Source organism: Chlorocebus sabaeus, chromosome 6 (assembly GCF_047675955.1).
Source record: "Chlorocebus sabaeus isolate Y175 chromosome 6, mChlSab1.0.hap1, whole genome shotgun sequence".
Lineage (NCBI taxonomy): Eukaryota > Metazoa > Chordata > Mammalia > Primates > Cercopithecidae > Chlorocebus > Chlorocebus sabaeus.
The window spans coordinates 10772298-10793282 of NC_132909.1; the positions used below are offsets into that span (position 1 = coordinate 10772298).

General features: G+C 45.1%; 1 protein-coding gene across 3 annotated transcripts in view; it reads right to left on the reverse strand.

Moving 5' to 3' along the window:
* Nucleotides 1-20985, reverse strand: part of SAE1 (SUMO1 activating enzyme subunit 1) — an 86514-nt gene that overhangs the window by 48583 nt on the left and 16946 nt on the right. For all 3 annotated transcript variants that reach the window (XM_037991889.2, XM_037991888.1, XM_073016257.1), the window contains exons 3-5: nucleotides 16096-16269; nucleotides 13098-13240; nucleotides 9994-10093 (exon numbers count right to left, since the gene is read on the reverse strand). In XM_037991889.2, coding sequence (XP_037847817.1) covers nucleotides 9994-10093; nucleotides 13098-13240; nucleotides 16096-16269 — 417 coding nt within the window. The remainder of the gene's footprint in view (nucleotides 1-9993; nucleotides 10094-13097; nucleotides 13241-16095; nucleotides 16270-20985) is intronic.

Here is a 20985-nt window from a genome sequence, read left to right on the forward strand (position 1 = left end):
TGTCTCAAAAAAAAAAAAAACCCACAAAAATCAGCCAGGTGTGGTGGCAGGTGCCCGTAGTACCACCTACTCAGGTACTACAGATGCAAGAGAATCACTTGAACCCAGGAGGTGGAGGTTGCAGTGAGCCTAGATTGCGCCACTGTATTCCAGTCAGGGCAACAGATCAAGAATCCATTTCAAAAAAAAAAAAAAAACTAGTAACAAGCCCTCTTACAGCATTAACTCACCTCCTCTCTTCAAATGGGGATCAGTTTCCTGAGGTAGGAAAAGGCACAGCACTGAACAGACTAGACTTTCAATAAATACGCATGAGCTGACAGAATCCGACCTGCTTTTCATTTGCTAAAAACCTATGAGTAAATATAAAAGATGAATTCTCACCCGACGCGGTGGCTCAAGCCTATAATCCCAGCAGTTTGGGAGGCTGAAGCGGGAGGATCACGAGGTCAGGAGATTGAGACCATCCTGGCTAACAAGGTGAAACCCATCCCTACTAAAAATACAAAAAATTAGCCAGGCGTGGTGGCAAGCACCTGTAGTCCCAGCTACTTGGGAGGCTGAAGCAAGAGAATCGCTTGAAGCTGGGAGGCAGAGGTTGCAGTGCACTGCACTCCAGCCTGGGCGACAGAGAAAGACTCTGTCTCAAAAAAAAAAAATAAGATGAGTTCTCCACATAACCCACCAACCATCAAATCGTTCTTGTTAGGAGCCATTTAGAATAGTAGGAAATGGCAATAACCTCAATAACCTCGATACAATAGGAGACTGATAAAATAGATTACAGCTAGGCAAGAAGAGGAAAAATGACATAGACATTTAAAATCACGCGCCCCAAAGCAGATTTGGGGAGTGCTTGAGTGAAAAAAAGCAAAAGACAAAACCATGTACATATATATATACACACACATATACAAGCCAGGCGCAATGGCTCACGCCTGTAATCCCAAAACTTTGGCAGGCCAATGTGGGTGGATCACCTGAGGTCAGGAGTTTGAGACCAGCCTGGCGAACAAGGTGGAACGCCCTCTATTAAAAACACAAAACTTAGCCGGGTGTGGTAGCACGAGCCTGTAATCCCAGCTACTCAGGAGGCTGAGGCCAAAGGATCACTTGAACCTGGGAGGCGGAGGAGATCGCGCCACTGCACTCTAGCCTGGGCAATAAAACAAGACTCTGTCTCTAAATAAATAAATAAATGGTGTAGTATTTGCATATACTTTATGCACATCCTTCCATATACTTTATTTGCTTATTTATTTATTTTTGAGACAGAGTCTTGCTTTGTCACCCAGGCTGGAGAGCAATGGGGCGATCTTGGCTCACTGCAACCTCTGCCTCCCAAGTTCAAGTGATTCTCTTGCCTCAGCCTCCTGAGTAGCTGGGTTTACGGGTGTGCCCCACCATGCCCGGCTAATTTTGTATTTCCATTAGAGATGGGGTTTCACCATGTTGGCCAGGCTGGTCTCCAACTCCTGACCTCAAGTGATCCACCCACCTTGGCCTCCCAAAGTGCTGGGATTTCAGGAGTGAGGCACTGTGCCCAGCCTCCCATATACTTTAAATCATCTCTAGATTACTTATAATACCTAATGTAATTGCTACATAAACAGTTGTTATATTGTATTGCTTGGAGAATGACAAAAAAAAAAGTCTGTACATGTTTGGAACAGATAGACACAATGTTTTTTCCCAAATATTTTATTAATATGATTTTAATATTTTTTTTGGATGTACTCCAAGCACACCAAATATTTCTGATCCACAGTTGGTTGAATCCATGAATGCAAAACCCATTAATAAGGAGAGCTAACCTTATATATTATATGTATTAAACAGTGCCCCAATGTTGTTGTATATACATAGAAAAATACTGAAAGGAAGGTTACAGTTATTTGGTAGTAGGATTAACATTTCGTTAACTTCTGTATTTTCCACATTTGGAATTATGAACTTATTTTACTTAAAAAAAAACTTCTTTTTTTGAGACAGTATGTTTGTTGCTCTGTCACCCAGGATGTAGTACAGTGGCACAATCTCAGCTCACTGCTGCCTCCACTTCCCAGGCTCAAGCAATCCTCCTGCCTCAGCTTCTCCAGTAGCTGAGACTACTGGCATGTGCTACCACGCCCAGCTAATTTTTGTATTTTTGGTAGAGACGGGGGTTTCACCATGTTGCCCAGGCTGGTCTCGAACTCCTGGGCTCAAGTGATCTGCCCACCTTGACCTCCCAAAGTGCTGGGATTACAGGCATGAGCCACTGCACCTAGCCTTATTTTACTTCTTAAATCAGGCTGAACATTAGTAACAGGTAATATAATTCTGCATATAAAGATTAATATAATCCCCAGGTCCTACCCAATCAAAATTCCTGGGGTGGGGGGGGTGGAGGATTAGAGGGGCCAAGAATCTTTAAAAAGATTTTAAAAAGTATTCTAACAAATGACAACCACAATCAAAACACATTTTTCACACTCAGCAGAATGGAAAAAAAACGCCTGAAGTTACCAAATGTTACTGATACATACTCTTGGTTCTAGAATATAAATTGATAAAACCACTTGAGAGTAACTTAACAGGGTCTGGTAAAGCTGAAAATGCCCTTATCTTAATTTTATTCCCAGGTACATACCCAAGAGAAATTAACACAATAGACCAAGGAGATCATCTATACACACACAAACAAAATGCTTATGCCGCACAATTTGTAACAGCAAAAACTTGCACACTCAAATGCTCATAAATAGAAAAATAGATATATAAATAGTAATGCATTCATGCAACAAAGACTCTAGCAAAAAACAAAAATAAAAACAAAACAAAAAACAAAAAGAAATGCCCTGCAGGGCTATCCAAGAGAACTAGCTGTGATGATGGAACAGAATGTAATCTGTGCTATGCAATACAGATGCCAATGGCCACATGTACTCACTGGCCACTTGAAATGTGACCAGTGAGACTGAGGAACTAAATCTTTATTTTATTTGATTTTAATTAATTTAAATAGCCACCTGTGGCTAGTGGCTACCAAAATGGACAGCAAAGCCCTAGAACAACATATAAACAGATGGCCTCATAAACATGTTGCTGCTCCTTAAAAGCAGGTGGCAGCATGCATACAACATAAAACCAGTTTTTAAGAAGCTAAAAAGCATCCAAAACAATTCTATGTATTGCTTGGAAATACATACATAAGTAGTAAGAAGAAATGCATGGGAATGAGAAACCCAACTGAGGAGCGTGGTAACTTCTGTTGGAGGGAAAGCCAGAGGGCCTCACCGTACCAGTAATGTTTGGTGTTTCAAATTGAGTGGCAGGTCTATGATGGTAAGCTAAATCATTCTTAATTTATGCCTAAAATATTGTATAATAAGTTCCATGTCATTGCTTAGATTTATAAACACGTGATAAAACAGGAAGTCAAGCAGGGCTGTATCTGCCCCTTCCAGGTGTCTTTTTTAATTCACACAAATGTACCAGTAGCTCTGGGGTTACTTACCTGGTGAGGGCACAGGGAGAAGAAACAGAAGATAGAGAAGCAGCACACAGATTGGTACAAAAGTACTAAAAATGTTTGTGTTTTTAAAGTGGATAGTGTTTGTTTTGTTCCGTTATCTGTATGGATGTTGCATATCTTCTTTTGTGCACGAAATATCACAATAAAAAAATATATAGGCCAGGTACGGTAACTCATGCTTATAATCTCAGCACTTTGGGAGGTCAAGGCAAAAGGATCACTTGAGGCCAGGAGTTTGAGATCAGCCTGGGCAACACAGGAAGATAATTCATCTAAAAAAACAAAACAACAACAACAAAAAACCCCAAAAAACTTAGCAGGGCATGGTGGCACACGCCTGCAGTTCCAGCTACCTTGGAGGTGGGTGGGAGGATCCTTTAGCCCAGGATTTCAAGGCTGCAGTGAGCTGTGTTCGTGCCACCGCACTCCAGCCTGGGCTACAGAGTTACATCCTATCTCAAAAATACATAATATACAAAATTAAATATAGACAGATAAGCTAACATTAGTATCCCCCACCCCAACTAACTCTCCGACCTGGAAAACTTGCTATCAGCTTTCCACCTAACTGCAAATTTACAACCCTCGTTGCCCTATTTTCACTCCTTTGAACCAAGTAGTTCTGATTATAATTAGCAGGATTGGCCAGGAGTGGTGGCTCACGCTTGTAATCCCAGCACTTTGGGAGGCCGAGGCGGGCAGATCACAAGGTCAGGAGATCGAGACCATCCTGGCTAACACAGTGAAACCCCGTCTCTACTAAAAAAAACACAAAAAAACTAGCCCAGCGAGGTGGCGGGTGCCTGTAGTCCCAGTTACTCAAGAGGCTGAGGCAGGAGAATGGTGTAAACCTGGGGGGCGGAGCTTGCAGTAAGCCGAGATCCGGCCACTGCACTCCAGCCTGGGCAACAAAGCCAGAGTCTGTCTCAAAAAAAAAAAAGAAAAAAGAAAAAAAATTAGCCGGGCATGGTGGTGGGTGCCTGTAGTCCCAGCTACTCGGGAGGCTGAGGCAGGAGAACGGCATGAACCCAGGAGGTGGAGCTTGCAGTGAGCCGAGATTGCGTCACTACATTCCAGCCTGGGCGACAAAGTGAGACTCCACCTCAAAAAACAAAAACAGGCCGGGCGCGGTGGCTCAAGCCTGTAATCCCAGCACTTTGGGAGGCCGAGACGGGTGGATCATGAGGTCAGGAGATCGAGACCATCCTGGCTAACACGGTGAAACCCCGTCTCTACTAAAAAATACAAAAAAAAATTAGCCGGGCGTGGTGGCGGCGCCTGTAGTCCCAGCTACTCGGGAGGCTGAGGCAGGAGAATGGCAGGAACCCGGGAGGCGGAGCTTGCAGTGAGCCGAGATCCGGCCACTGCACTCCAGCCTTGGCGACAGAGCGAGACTCCGTCTCAAAAAAAAAAACAAAAAACAAAAAAAAAATTACAAAAATTAGCTGGGCATGGTGGCGCACACCTGTAGTCCCAGTTACTCGGAAGGATGAGGCAGGAGAATCACTTAAACCCGGGAGGCGTAAGTTGCAGTGAGCTGAGATCATGCCACTGCACTCCAGCCTGATGACAGAGCGAGACTCCATCTCAAAAAGAAAAAAAGAAAGAAACAAACAAACAAACAAAAAACAAAAGGCCGGGATTTTGGACCTCTCTGGCCCGAGGGTTCCAGTCCAGGCAACTGAATGACTTCTAAATATTTCTGGGCAAGTCTATTGTCTTCTTTGATATTCTGTTCTCTCAGCTTAGCTCAAATAACCTAAACCATGAGAATTAATATACCAGAAAGTTAATTCATTTCATAGGTAACAAAGAAGGTCACTTCTTACTCTTTTTTAAAACAGAAATAATCAGGCTGGAAGTTGTGGCTCATGCCTATCATCCCAGTACTTTGGGAGGCCGAGGTGGGTGAATCACTTGAGGTCAGGAGTTTGAGACCAGCCTGGCCAATATGGAGAAATACCGTCTCTACTAAAAACACAAAAATTAGCCAAGTGTGGTGGCGCACACCTGCAGTCTCAGCTACTCCGGAGGCTGAGATAGGAGAATTGCTTGATCCCGAGAGGCACAAGCTGCAGTGAGCCGAGATTGTGCCAGTGCACTCCAGCGTGGGTAACAGAGCAAGACTCCATCGCAGAAATAATAACAATTTTTAAAAATTAAAAATTAGCCAGGTGTAGTGGATGTCTGTAATTCCAGCTACTTGGGAGGTTGCAGTGAGCAGTGTTTGAACCACTGCACTTCAGCCTGGGTGACAGAGTAGTGAGACCTTGCTTCAAAGAAAAAAAAAGGAAGAAAATAATTTCCTCCAGGGTTGTTGGATTATGCTGCAGTTAACAGCCACCAGTACACTGAACAAATATTCCCTGGATATGACTGTGCTAGACACTGGACTAGGAGTCTAGCAGTGAACAAGACTGCCTTTCCCCTATGGAGCTTCAAATGGAAAGGGGGGAGTCAGAGACAATCAATCTCAAGGGCCATCAGCAGTGGAAACCAAGGTACCACATGAAAGAAAAAGAACTCGACTGTTTCTTTAATGATGGGTGTGGGAGAGGATGAGAAGGTTGTCAACAAATTGCTCAGAAAGAGGGAGTCAAAAGAATGAATCACTCCTCAACTGTGGAATTTCTCAACTAATTCATGAAAAGAGTATTAATAGTACTCCAAATTAGTCACCTATTTCAGGAGCAGAAGTAAAATTAAATCTGTATTTCTGGTGCAGTCAGGAACAAATCCTACTTTGTCTTTAATTTTTAAAGAGCTATTAGAGAGTAACCACTGTCAGGCATCTCATCATCTCTGGCAGCACCTAACACAAATAACTCACCATAAAGAAACGTAAACATGGGAGCATGACAGTGGCCTTTTACCCTAAAGGTTTTCCAGAATGATCCCGATGTTCACACATTTTATCCTACCATCCTCCTAATATGTCACATTACCCTAGAAACTTCAGGGGGATCCTTCTTTGTAAATCATAGGGTGAGCCTATGCCCGTACCCACTGTCTACGCTCTCGCCTTCTTCCACAGCTGTGTGACCTTGGTCAGGTCACTTAATTTCTCGTAGCTTCTTTATCAGCTGTAGGTGTGGACAAGAAGACTGGATGTGATTCCCTGCACTCAACACTGCCTTGCACACAGCAGGCATTCTGCAACTCACAGAAAGGGCTGTGGCAGTGAGGGCAGCCAGAGCAACTCTGCCCCTACATCAGTCTTTCAGTTTATCCTACTTCCTCGGACGGAGCACTGCTCCTGGCTCTGGTGCCTGGAAAGTTTGTCCCTCACATGCCAACACAAACAACTCTTCCTCTGGGAAACCTTTGTGGGCACTTCCTCACCACCACCTCATTGCTCTCTCCTCTGTCTCCTGAACGTCAGTGTCCATGTGAGGCTTGTGCCCGAGACCTGATTGTGACGAAATCCGTCTCAAATCTTCTCCTGGGCACCAAAGAAAGCAAACAAACTACTGAGCACCTATTTCTGGAAAAGGCATTTTCTTAAGGCCTTATTTATCAGAATGGCACAGGTGCTAGAAAGGCCCACCAGCTTCCTAGAGGGTGTGAAAACCACAGGCTGTTTTTCCTTTTTGTTTTCTAACGTTACTAATTTAGGAGCACAAAGTGTACCTTGAAGCAAAAGTGGCTTTACAACCTTTGATTAAACCTAGGGAAAAGGGGGAGGGGAAGGGAACCCTAACCAGAAAACCTTTCACAGGAAACAGGAAGCGGCTGCTTCCCCACCCCCACCCTGCACTCTCTGAGCACAACCCAACTAGTTATTCTGTACAATTAGGCAAAACGGCAGCATCAGAATCAAGGAATCTTTGGTGTTGGAAGAGAACCTTGAAATCACAGGGCCATCTGTACCAAAACGGAAGGAGGCATGTTATTGCAAGGTGACAAAGCCATGGCCAAAACCCAGTCCAGCCCACTCTGTCCGCAGGGCCCTTGGTGAGGCCACACAAAGGCAAGATCTGGAATCCCGGGGATTGTCAGCAGGAATGCACTGAATGCCTCGTAACCTTAAGGGCTTGGGGTTGGAATCTGAGCCTGAATTGTTCAAGTGTAACAGCTGACTAACAATGTCAGCTGGGGAATATTTTGATACCTTCCAGCTCAGCTCCACATAGGAAGAGGCTGCACAAAAACCTCTGTGCCTGTAGGGCCCTCCGTAATGGTAGGCAAAGGCCTGGGCTGCCTACATTCTCCTCATAGCGACATAAAGTGGTTCCCAAAAGGTTTCCAGATCCACCCCAGTGGGCACCATCAGAACTGACTCCAGGGAAACTTCCAGCTGTGAATGGCTAACAAAGCTAGGCACTCTCTCCATTTGAATGTGAAAGACCCGCCTCAATCAGAGAAGGCCCTTAAGCCATAAAACCCTTCACACCAAGGCCAAGTGTCACACTTGTAAGAGGGTGTGATTTATAAACTGACAGCACCCACAAAGCAGCTTTTGTACTCCTCCGTTTGTTAACAATTTATCTCCCCCCACCAAATTCATGGAGCTATTCAGATAAATCTTGACTGGGCCTCAAAAAGAAAGAAAGGCAGAAAGAAAGGGACCCAAGTTTTGGCCAAAACACCAAGGTTCACTCTGGATAATTATGGTTCTGTGAATAGACACTAAAATTAGGGCTTAATTCCTCTGTATCACACTTACAGCACCAAACTACTCCAACACAAACACAAAAAGAGAAAGAAAATCTCCAACGCCGCCTTGCTGGAGAGTCTGAGAGTTCCACTTTTGTGGTTTTCTGCAGTCTCTTTTGTGGTTTCTGAACTCTTTAGAATCCCCTCGTTAGCGTAATTTAACTCAACATTCTGACCAACTGTTTTTCTTTCTCAACATTTAAATCTACAAAGCAAAGAGTAAATATGGGCTTGGTCATGTCTTTCCTCTCAGTTCAATGAAACCAATTCTGGCCCCTTCATCTTGCTTTCCCCATCGCATGGTTCCCATCTCAGATTCCAGCACTAGCAACAGAAACCATCGTCTTCTGACCTCTTCTTCACTCCTTTCTATAAATGTAATTATTGCACCTGATCCAAATAGAGGCTGAGCACCCTAATATAAACTACATTTAACAAATATGAATCTGATAACACCTGTCAACATTGAAAGACTTTTCTTATTAAAGGTTGTTTGGCAAAAGGAAAAAACAGGCAAAGAAAACTTTTTTTTTTTGAGACAGTCTCGCTCTGTCACCAGACTGGAGTTCAGTGCTGCCGTCTCGGCTCACTGCAACCTCTGCCTCCCAGGTTCAAGCTATTCTCCTGCCTCAGCCTCCTGAGTAGCTGGGACTACAGGCATGCACCACCTTGCCCGGCTAATTTTTATATTTTTAGCAGAGAAAATACAAAAAATTTTTTGTTTTGCTTTTTTTTTTTGTTTTAGACAGGATCTTGCTCTGTTGCCCAGGCTGGGGTGCAGTGGTGTGACCATGGCTCACTGCAGACTCCACCTCCCAGGCTCAAGCAGTCCTCCACGCTCAGCCTCTGAGTAGCTGGGCCCACAGGTGCTCACCACACCAGACACATTTTTACATTTTTTTTTTTTTTTTTTGGTAGACACAGGGTCTTGCTATTGTAACAAGGGCTGGTGTTTTGCCACTTAAAAAACAAAAAAAAAAGTTTTCTGGTCGGGCATGGTGGCTCATGCCTATAATCCCAGCACTTTGACGGGGGCTGAGGCAGGTGGATCACGAGGTCAAGAGATAAAGACCATCCTGGCCAACATGGTGGAATCCCATCTCTACTAAAAATACAAAAATTAGCTGGGTATGGTGGCACATGCCTGTAGTCCCAGCTACTCAGGAGGCTGAGGCAAGAGAACCTCCTGAACCTGGGAGGCGGAGGTTGCAGTGAGCTGAGATTGCACCACTTCAGCCTGGACACAGTGAGACTTCATCTCAAAAAAAAAACAAACAAAAAAAAGAAGTTTGGAGCCGGGCACAGTGGCTCACGCCTATAATCCCAGCACTTTGGGAGGCCAAGGCGGGTGGATCACCTGAGGTCAGGAGTTCGAGACCAGCCTGGCCAACATGGCGAAACCCTGTCTCTACTAAAAATACAAAAAAAATTAGCCAGGGGTGCTACTTGGGAGGATGAGGCAGGAGAACTGCTAGAACCCAGGAGGTGGAGGCTGTAGTGAGCCGAGATCATGCCACTGCACTCCAGCCTGAGCGACAAGAAAAAAATTCCATCTCACACACACACAAAAAAAGTATGGGACAGAGCCTACAAAAGTTTGCATTTCTCATTGTCTTGAAAAATCCCATCTGGAATCACTGGGCCCACATTCCCTCACAGCAACAGCTGGCTGACACTAAGCTGTGGCAGTCTCCCTTTAGATAGGACAAGCACTCGCCCCACCCCTTCAAGAAGTGCTTTCTCTTCTCCTTTTCAATCATCATTGCCCGTCCCCTCCAAGGCCCTAGGGTTTCTGACCTCTGCTCCCACATTACACATACCTTTTTGACCATCGTTGTCTCAGAAGAATCAAGTTTTGCTCTCTTGGTATCGGGCCCATCTTCTACTCCTTGGCTAACTTTGGCAATTTTAGTTTTCTCCCTAGAGGGTGACAAGGGGAGGGAATGTAATTTTACCCTAGGAATCATGCTACTGGAATCAAAAAAAGCCTCTCCAGGTCACAGATTGGGATGGTGGTTAAGGGCAAAAGCTTTGGAGTCAGATCTCGGTTCAAATCCCAGCTCTGCCATTGATAACATGATGAGTCTGGTACTCACACTGTTGGGCACTCAGGAAATTACAGTGGGAAAAACAGAGCAGCATACGTTGCTCAGCACACTGCCAGGCACACAGCTGCTCTGAATAAATCAAAGTGATTACTTTGTAAAGACTCTACTTGAATCATGAAATAAATAGCCAAACTTGGCCGGGTGCAGTGGCTCACGCCTGTAATCCCAGCACTTTGGGAGGCCAAGGCGGGCAGATCACTTGAGGTCAAGTGTTTGAGACCAGCCTGGCCAACATGGCGAAACCCCATCTCTACTAATAGTACAAAAAATTAGCCGGGCGTCGTGGTGCGCGCCTGTAATCCCAGCTACTCGCGAGGCTGAGGCAGGAGAATTGCTTGAACCCAGGAGGCGGAGGTTGCAATGAGCTGAGATCACACCATTGCACTCCAGCCTGGGCAGCTGGGTGAAACTCCGTCTCAGGAAAAAAAAAAAATTGCCAAACTTAATTCTGCCCCTCTGCTGTGGGCATCTTATATTAAAATAATCTAGACTGCTTTCCACTACTATGACTTCTTTTTTTTTTTGAGACGGAGTCTTGCTCTGTAGCCCGGGCTGGACTGCAGTGGCCTGATCTCAGCTCACTGCAAGCTCCGCCTCCCGGGTTTACGCCATTCTCCTGCCTCAGCCTCCGTAGTAGCTGGGACTACAGGCGCCCGCCACCACGCCCGGCTAGTTTTTTGTATTTTTAGTAGAGACGGGGTTTCACCGTGTTAGCCAGGATGGTCTCGATCTCCTGACCTCGTGATCCGCCCGTCTCGGCCTCCCAAAGTGCTGGGATTACAGGCTTGAGCCACCGCGCCCGGCCTACTATGACTTCTTTAAAACACACCCAAAGAAGCCAGGCACAGTGGCTCACGTTTGTAATCCCAGCACTTTGGGAGGCTGAGGTGGGTGGACCACCTGAGGTCAGGAGTTCGAGACCAGCCTGGCCAACATAGTGAAATCCCATCTCTACTAAAAATACAAAAATTAGCCGGGCATGGTGGTGGGCGCCTGCAGTCCCAGCTGCTCGGGAGGCTGAAGTAGGAGAATAACTTGAATCCGGGAGGTGGAGGTTGCAGTGAGTCAAGATCGTGCCATTGTACTCCAGCCTGGGTGATAAGAGCAAAACTCCATCTCAAAAATAATAGCCGGGCACGGTGGCTCATGCCTGTAATCCCAGCACTCAGGGAGGCTGAGGTGGGTGGATCACCTGAGGTCCGGAGTTTGAGACCAGCCTGACCAACATGGAGAAACCCTGTCACTACTAAAAATACAAAATTAGCCGGGCATGGTGGCACATGCCTGTAATCCCAGCTACTCCAGAGGCTGAGGCAGGAGAATGGCTTGAACCTGGGAGGCGGAGGTTGTTGTGAGCCGAGATCACGCCACTGCACTCCAGCCTGGGCAACAAAAGCAAAACTCCGTCCCTAAAAAATAAATAAATAATAATAATATGCCCAAAGAACTAGATTATCCTAAAGCCATAAAACACTAGAGTTAGGAGATGTCTGGAACATGACTGTCCTTCCCCCATCTTGATTTTACAGGAAAGAAACTTGGAGACCAGAGAAATTTCAGTGATTTGCCTGAGAGGCTGAACAAGAGAACAGTTCTCAGTGTCCTGGTAGGAAGCTCCTACCTCACAGAGCCTGTCTTTCTTTTTGGAGGGGGTGGTCAGAAACTGCAGCCAAAATACCTAACTCATATAGTTTTACAATAACAGATCATCTGCCATCTTTCACCCAGAGACTACAAAGTCAAAACACTACAAGTCCTGTCATGTGAGAATTACCAAATTCTGCAGCCTCAATGTTCAACATGAGAGGATGAGGTCTGTTTGCTCTACCAGAGTCGTCTCTCTGTATATTGGATACCTTTTCCAAGGTAGACTTTGGCTGAATGTGCCTCCAGAGTCACTCAACTATTTTGTACTCATTTTACTGTCTCTCAACTTGAAAACATGTAAGTAGGCCAGGCGCGGTGGCTCATGCCTGTAATCCCAGCACTTTGGGAGGCCGAGGTGGGCGGATCACCTGAGGTCAGGAGTTCGAGACCAGCCTGACCCATACGGAGAAACCCCATCTCTACTAAAAATAGAAAATTAGCCAGGCTTGGTGGTGCATGCCTATAATTCCAGCTACTTGGGAAGGCTAAGGCAGGAGAATCGCTTGAATGTGGGAGATGGAGGTTGAGGTGAGCCGAGATTGCGCCATTGCACTTCAGCCTGGGCAACAAGAGCAAAACTCTGTCTCAAAAAAAAAAAAAAAAAAAAAAAAAAGAAAACATGTAAGCCCAGGCTGGAGAACAAATGTTTACAATCAGAGCAAGCCTTCCCTATGCAGAAAATGTGACTTTACCACATGAAGCCCAGACTGATCAAACAAATGCCTATGTGGTGTACTTTTATTGCTGTAAAACTCTGCTTGCTTTAGGCTTTAGATTTAGTCCATCATTTTGGAGAGCAGGGGCATACCTCCTAAAATTCTGAACCCACAATCTATTGTATGTGGCAAGTTGTTAATGACTTGGTTTCAGAATGTTCTAAGTATTATAATCAAATTATTTCCTTAGATGGGTGTTTTCTACCAGTAAATAAGACTAAATTTTGAAAAGTGTTATGTTGTCATCTAGGCGCAATGGCTCATGCCTGTAATCCCAGAACTTTGGGAAGCCAAGGTGGGAGGCTCACTTGAGCCCAGGAGTTCAAGACCAGCTTGAACAACATAGCTTAGATCCTGTCTCTACACATAAATAAATACATACATACATAATTTTTTTTTAAAAGTATAAAAAGGAGAAAATGTTACATTCTCCCCACCTCTCCCAACACTTACTCTACAAACTCATGCTCTCCTAGATTGGCAAATGTGTATCCATGGTAGCCAAAAACATCTCCTGTAAAGAACTTGATGCTATTTTTGTGACAGATCTGGTCAACTTTAACTATGACATCCCTGGAGCAGCAAGTCAGACACACCTGCAGAAAGAAAGAAATTGGCTGGGTGTGAGTTTTGCATACTGTGAATCACTGCCCTGATGTCTAAATAAATCTTAATGAACAGTCTCTCTGGGCATGTTTAAAACACGTTTCAAACTGGTACAACAGGTTCTTTGCGTCCTATGGCTAGAAGACAAAAGAAAAGTTGCAGGTTTCAATGTGTAGAAAATATAAGTTATGAGACTGTCATGTTCTGCAGCCAAAATAAAATGTTTAGCTAAAAAGTAAAAGCCATTCAACAAATGTTTTCTGTAATCCATGAACATATACACATCTCATAGTTTTCATGAAAAAAAAAATAACTTAGCAAGTTGTTTCTAAACCGTTAAATCTATTAAAATCCAAATAAGCGGCCGGGCGCGGTGGCTCAAGCCTGTAATCCCAGCACTTTGGGAGGCCGAGACGGGCGGATCACGAGGTCAGGAGTTCGAGACCATCCTGGCTAACACGGTGAAACCCCGTCTCTACTAAAAAATACAAAAAAAACTAGCTGGGTGAGGTGGCGAGCGCCTGTAGTCCCAGCTACTCGGGAGGCTGAGGCAGGAGAATGGCATAAACCCGGGAGGCGGAGCTTGCAGTGAGCTGAGATCCGGCCACTGCACTCCAGCTCGGGCGACAGAGCGAGACTCTGTCTCAAAAAAAAAAAAAAAAATCCAAATAAGCTACAGTGAGAAGTAAAACCAGTTTTTTAAACTGACCCAAAGGTCATGTTTAAATGCAAGCGCTTTTTTCCCCCTCCTTTTGATTGATATGTTAAGATAAAGAAGATAAACAAGTCCTGTTGAGATCATTTTTCCACAGATTGCGGTGTGAAACTTTATCTGAATTTAAGGACAAAAGAAAAGGTTATAGACCAAGTGACCTTCCATTCGGGCTTAGACAATGAACTGGTGATTCACTCAGTGGAATTATCAGTGTTGCTCTGGGGCCTCCAGGTTGTATTCCAGTAAGTTGAGGTATTGGAAATGGCTAAGTTCTACTGCACAAAATACCGTCTTTCTGGGAGAAGCTTTGTGATCATGGTCAAAAGACAACTTCCAAATTGCACATGCTTTCTCCTGAACAAAAGGGCATTTTCACTTGATAGACCCTCTTTGCTGTTGTCTAGCAGCCTGAATACCGAAATAACACTCACAGAGAAATGTGTTCCTTTGGTGTTTCAAAGGATGCAGCCACCCAAGGAAAAATCCCATCTAAAAGGTAAGAAATCCACAGGTGAACATGCAACCAATTGATCAAATGGAACCCTGCAGAGTCTAAAGTAACTATCAAACCCGCAAGGACCAGCCAAACACGGCCTGCAAGGCAGACAACATGGTCCCATGCACACACATTACACAATCAACTGGCCTCACACTTCAGTTTTAACAAACCCTCTTTCTACTTCTACGAGTTCGAGGGACACCTGGCATAAAATAAATGTGGTTACTACAGATAAGAAAATGAAGACTTATGTCCAAATGGAAAGTGTCCCAATACCTGAAGTTAAAAAATAGAAGGGACTAGGAAAAAGAAAACAGGACAAATGCACAGATGATCCATCTTTCCAAGCCCATATTTGAACAGATGCACATATGAAATAGAAAAGTGTAAAAACGGGAGGCTAAGGCAGAGAACTGCTTAAACCAGGGAGGTGGAGGTTGCAGTGAGCTGAGATCATGCCACTGCACTCCAGCCTGGGCGACAGAGTGAAACTCCATCTCAAAAAAAAAAAAGAAAGAAAGAAAGAAAGAAAAGTGTAAAAAACAGGCTGGGTGCGGTGGCTCACACTTGTAATCCCATCACTTTGGGAGGCCGAGGCAGGTGGATCACCTGAGGTCAGGAGTTCAAGACTAGCCTGACCAACATGGTGAAACCCCAACTCTACTAAAAATACAAAAAATTAGCCAAGCATAGTGGTCAATGCCTGTAATCCCAGTTACTTGGGAGGCTGAGGCAGGAGAATCACTTGAACCCAGGAGGCGGAGGTTGCAATGAGCCAAGATCACACAATTGCACTCCAGTCCGGGCAACAAGAACAAAACTCCATCTCAAAAAAAAAAAAAAAAGCGTTAAAAAACAAACTACCTAACCCAAATTCTAACCTCTCATATAACATACTGGGACCTTTCATTTGAAAAACTAGTAGCTCATCTATGACTATTTCACAGTTCTCAAGATTTGTTAAGCGTTTCCAGAATGCAGGGAACTATGTCTGAAAGGTCGCAGACATTGACAAAGAATTTAATTTATCCTTTCACCTCCACATAGATTTGGCAGTGAAACCAAATGAGGCTGGATATGCCTCATTTGGTTTATGACAACAGTGATTTTTCTCTAGTTATCCATGGCAACATGGTCAACGTGACTGTGAGAAACAGACAGACAGACATAGATAGACCAAGATCAGGTGTGCTTTTTCTTAAGACAAAACACAAGCTGTAGTTTGATATTTCCAACAAAAAAATGCCTCTGCCACAGAAATTAATCACCAACTTGTTAAGTTTTCGGAAGAAAACATTTGCAATAACATGGATTAAAGTTATGTGCAAAGATTCTGGAAGGAAGACAAAACACCAAAGACGAAACCTGGCTGAGGGAACATATGCCCAGAGAAGAAGCCAGCAGACAGCAAGTCACCAATAACTACAGCAGATCCAACAGACTGGACCTCTCTGGCAACACATTCACACAATATACTAAGCCTAAACAACAGAACAGCTTATACATTTTATTGGGAAAAAGCTCAGAATTTGATATTTGAATGCTCTCAGATTGCTTTGGGATTTGAAAGTACACAACTAGCACCTTAATTTGTTTACTTCCCACAGCAGATTTTACATTAAGAAACTTACAGCATCAAATTGAGTGAAAAATGACTCTGGTTTCTTCTCTATATCCTCAGTGTCCACCTTCACATCCACCATGGGGTTGAGATTCTGAGCTCGCTCCAAAGAGGCTTCAGCCCTATTTCGGCCAACAGACCCAGTACGAATCAAGAACTGAGCTCCAGGATCTTCGGGAGATACCTAGGAATAATATATGTATTTTTTAAATTATTGAATTTTTAGGGAAAATAAATCTCAAAGACAATCTTTAAATTTTAAAGCACAGCTAAAATACCTACCACTTAAATTTTTTTTTTTTTTTGAGACAGAGTCTTGCTCTGTCGCCAGGCTGGAGTGCAGTGGCGTGATCTCGGCTCACTGCAACCTCCACCTCCCGGGTTGAAATGATTCTTCTCCTGCCTCGGCCACCCAAGTAGCTGGAACTACAGGCGCGCACCACCACGCCCAGCTAATTTTTGTATTTTTAGTAGAGACGGGGTTTCACCACGTTTGCCAGGATAGTCTTGATCTCTTGACCTTGTGATCCGTCCGCCTCAGCCTCCCAAAGTGCTGAGATTACAGGCATGAAACACAGAGCACGGCCCTAAAATGTATTATTGTTCCTGTAGCAATTTTCCTTATGCAGGCTTCCTTCCAAGGCTTTAAAATGACTTTAAACTTTTTTTAAACTGGTCATTGATGGTTAAAGAGCACCCCCTTGTGTTTATAAAGAAAATTCACTCTCAACAAAAAATCCATGCTTTCTTCTCCTATGCAAATTTGTAACTGCTAACAAATGACTGATGACCAGTGGCAAGAATTGACTAAATACTTAGCATGTGCCCAACTATAAGCATTTGGGGAAATACACCAGTAGTTTACAGGATTAAGTCTCTGTCTTCCAGTGGTTTAAAAGTAGACCAGTGTGGGCAGGGCGCGGTGGCTCACGCCTGTAATCCCAGCACTTTGGGAGGCCGAGGCACGTGGATACCTGAGGTCAGGAGTTCGAGACCAACCTGGTCAACATGGTGAAATGCTGTCTCTACTAAAAATTCAAAAATAAGCCAGGTGTGGTGGTGTGTGCCTGTAATCCCAGCTACTTGAGAGGCTGAGGCAGGAGAATCACTTGAACTCGGGAGGCGGAAGCTGCAGTGAGCTGAGATCATACCACTGCACTCCAGCCTGGGCAACAGAGCAAGACTCCGTCTCAAAGAAAAAAACTAGACCAGTGTGGAGTGTGGCCTGGCACAGTGGCTCACATCTGTAATCCCAGCAATTTGGGATGCCAAAGCAGGAGGATCCACTGCTTGAGGTCAGGAGCTCAAGACTAGCCTGAACAACACAGAAAGGCCCTCTCTCAAAAAGCAACAAAAAACTGCAACCTCATGAGAAAACTTATATCAAAAAAAAAAAAAAAAAAAAAAAATCAAACCAGTTCAAAAATCAGACAAAATTAACAATGCTTGAAATGAACTTTTAAAAAATATAGACAGACTAAGGCCAGGCGCGGTGGCTCACGCTTGTAATTCCAGCAGTTTGGAAGGCCAAGGCAGGCGGATCACCTGAGGTTCAGAGTTCAAGACCAGTCTGACCAACATGGTGAAACCTCAAAATTAGCCAGGCATGGTGGCGCATGCCTGTAATCCCAGCTACTCCAGAGGCTGAGGCAGGAGAATCACTTGAACCGGGGAGCCAGAGGTTGCAGTAAGCCGAGATTGTGCCATTTGTACTCCAGCCTGAGCAACAAGAGCAAAACTCCGTCTCAAAATAATAATAATAATAAATATATATATATAGACAGGCTATGTCATCCAGGCTAGAGTGCAGTGGCTATTCGCAGGCACGATCATAGCACATTGCAGCCTCAAACTCCTGGGCGCAAGTGATCTTCCCACCTCAGCTTCCCAATTAGCTGGGCTGCCAGGTGTGAGCCACCACATCCAGTTTCTTTCTTGAGACAGAGTCGCTCTGTCTCCCAGGCTGGAGTGCAGTGGTGCGATCTCGGCTCACTGCAAGCTCTGCCTCCTGGGTTCATGCCATTCTCCTGCCTCACCCTCCCGAGTAGCTGAGACTACAGGTGCCCGCCACCACACCCGACTAATTTTTGTGTGTGTTGTTTTTTATTTTTTAAGTAGAGACGGGGTTTCACCGTTTTAGCCAGTATGGTCTTGATCTCCTCGTGATCTGTCCGCTTCGGCCTTCCAAAGTGCTGGGATTACAGACATGAGCCACCGTGCCCGGCCTTGTTTATTTATTTTATTTTATTTTTTTTGAGGCGGAGTCTTGGTGTCTCCCAGGCTGGAGTACAATCGCGCAATCTCGGCTCACTGCACGCTCCGCCTCCCAGCTTCACGCTATTCCCCTGCCTCAGCCTCATGAGTAGCTGGGACTACAGGCGCCCGCCACCACGACCGGCTGATTTTTTGTATTTGTAGTAGAGACGGGGTTTCACCGTGTTAGCCAGGATGGTCTCGAATCCCCTGACCTCGTGATCCGCCTGCCTCAGCCTCCCAAAGTGCTGGGATTACAGGAGTGAACCACCGTGCTCGGCCTCACATCCAGTTTCTTAATGAACTCTTAAATTAGATTAAAACTCAGAGAGGGGCCGGGCACGGTGACTCAAGCCTGTAATCCCAGCACTTTGGGAGGCTGAGATGGGCGGATCATGAGGTCAGGAGATGAGACCATCCTGGCTAACATGGTGAAACCCCATCTCTACTAAAAATACAAAAACACTAGCCAGGCAAGGTGGCGGACGTCTGTAGTCCCAGCTACTCTGTAGTCCCAGCTACTCAGCAGGGTTAGGCAGGAGTATGGCGTAAACCCGGGAGGCGGAGCTTGCAGTGAGGAGGCTGGGCAGGGTGGCTCAGGCCTGTAATTCCAGCACTTTGGGAGGTCGAGGCGGGCAGATCACAAAGTCAGGAGTTCAAGACCAACCTGGCCAACATGGTGAAACCCCGTCTCTACTAAAAATACAATTAGTCAGGCATGGTGGGGCACGCCTATAATCCCAGCTGCTCAGGAAACTGAGGTAGGAGAATTGCTTGAACCTGGGAGGCAGACGCTGCAGTGAGCCGAAGTCACGTAACTGCACTCCAGCCCGGGCAACAGAGTAAGAAGACTCCGTCTCAAAAAAAATAAAAAATAAAAAACTCAGAGAGGAGGAGAGATGAGTGGGGACTGAAACAGGGGAATTATTTCACTCCTAAGGCTGAATATCAGCAGAGCAGAGCCTCAAAGACAGAATAATATAATCCCCTAACAGCCACCAGTAAGATTAGAGATTCCATACTGCTCTCAAAGGATTTCTTCACACATCAAACAACTAATTGAACCATTATTCTCTGCAAATAACCTTGCCACCTTCACCAAGACTAGATTCAACAAAAGTAATCTCCCCTCATCACCTCTTACCAACCATCCATAGCACACTCTCTATCTTACTACCTTTTCCTCCAAGAAAATGAGCTGGCCCACTTCCCATTCCAGGCTAACCCTGTATCCTTGACCCATCCCATCCTGCTTCTTTCAGGGATCTCATTACGTGCTGAGAAGCTGCACCACACAATGGTTAACAGTAAGGCTCTGAAATAATTCAGGCTGAATTCAATCTTTGATTCAAATCCTGGCTCAACAACTGTGTGACCTTGAGCAAGAATGTGGGAATCCCATACAAAACGAGGACACGGATAAAAACATACAGTTGAGGTCGGGCACGGTGGCTCATGCCTGTAATCCCTGCAGTGTGGGAGGCTGAGGTGGGAGGATCACTTGAGGTCAGAAGTTCGAGACCAGCCTGGCCAACATGGTAAAACCGCATCTCTACTAAAAATACAAAAATTAGCCAGGTGTGGTGGCACACACCTGTAATACTAGCTACTTGTGAGGCTGAGGCAGGAGAATCACTTGAACCCAGGAGGCGGAGGTTGCAGTGAGCCAAGATCTCACCACTGCACTCCAGCCTGGGTGACAAGTGAGACTCCATCTCAAAAAGACAGACAACAACAACGAAAATACGGTTGAGCCCAGAAAGTTCAAGACCAGCCTGAGCAACATCACGAAACCCAGTGTCTATAAAAAATACGAAAAATTAGTCAGGTGTGGTGGTGTGCACCTGTAGTCTCAGCTACTGGGAGGCTTAAGTGGGAGAATACCCTGAGCCCAGGAAGTTAAGGCTACAGTGAGCCATGATCATGCCCACTGCATTCCAGCAAGGGTGACAGTGAGACTGTCTCAAAAAAAATAAAAATACACATACAATTATCACTTCATCAATATCAGTCCACAGATCACACCTTCCTTGCTATGCTCTCCTCCCCTGCTACACATTCTAGTCTCAATTTGGGCCCTCTTAGGTGTGGTTGTCCCCAAGATTCCATCTCAGAACTACTCATCTTTTCACTCTGTATAGCTCCATAAACCAACTCAATGCCTCTTTAGTTTCTACCAAAATCTGCTGTTATTTTTCAAATCACTCTTTCTGGTAAAGATTTCTTCCTGATCCACCTGAGTCTTCTGTACTGTACTGCCCATCAGCCATTTCCTCTCAGATATACATAGACCCTACGTGTCTGTCTGCTTCTGTGTGCTGTCTCCGGAGTCCACCAACCACCCACCCAGTCACTCAAGCCAGAAGCCTGGTCTTCATAGCCTTGCTATTTCCACGAGAGTATTCCATAGTGAGGTGGCTGAGAACATGGGCTCTGGAGTCAAGATGCCTGGGTCTCGGCCATACCACTGGGGCCTTGGATGGGCCAATACTTTTTTTCCTTTTTCTCTGTTTTCCTATCTATAAAACAGGGATGATAATGGGTCCTTATCTCAGATGTGTGGTGAGGACTCTGAGATAATACAACTGCAGCTCTGAGAACAGTGCCTAGCCCCTTTAGTGTTGGCTGCTCTGGTTATTCCTGGCTT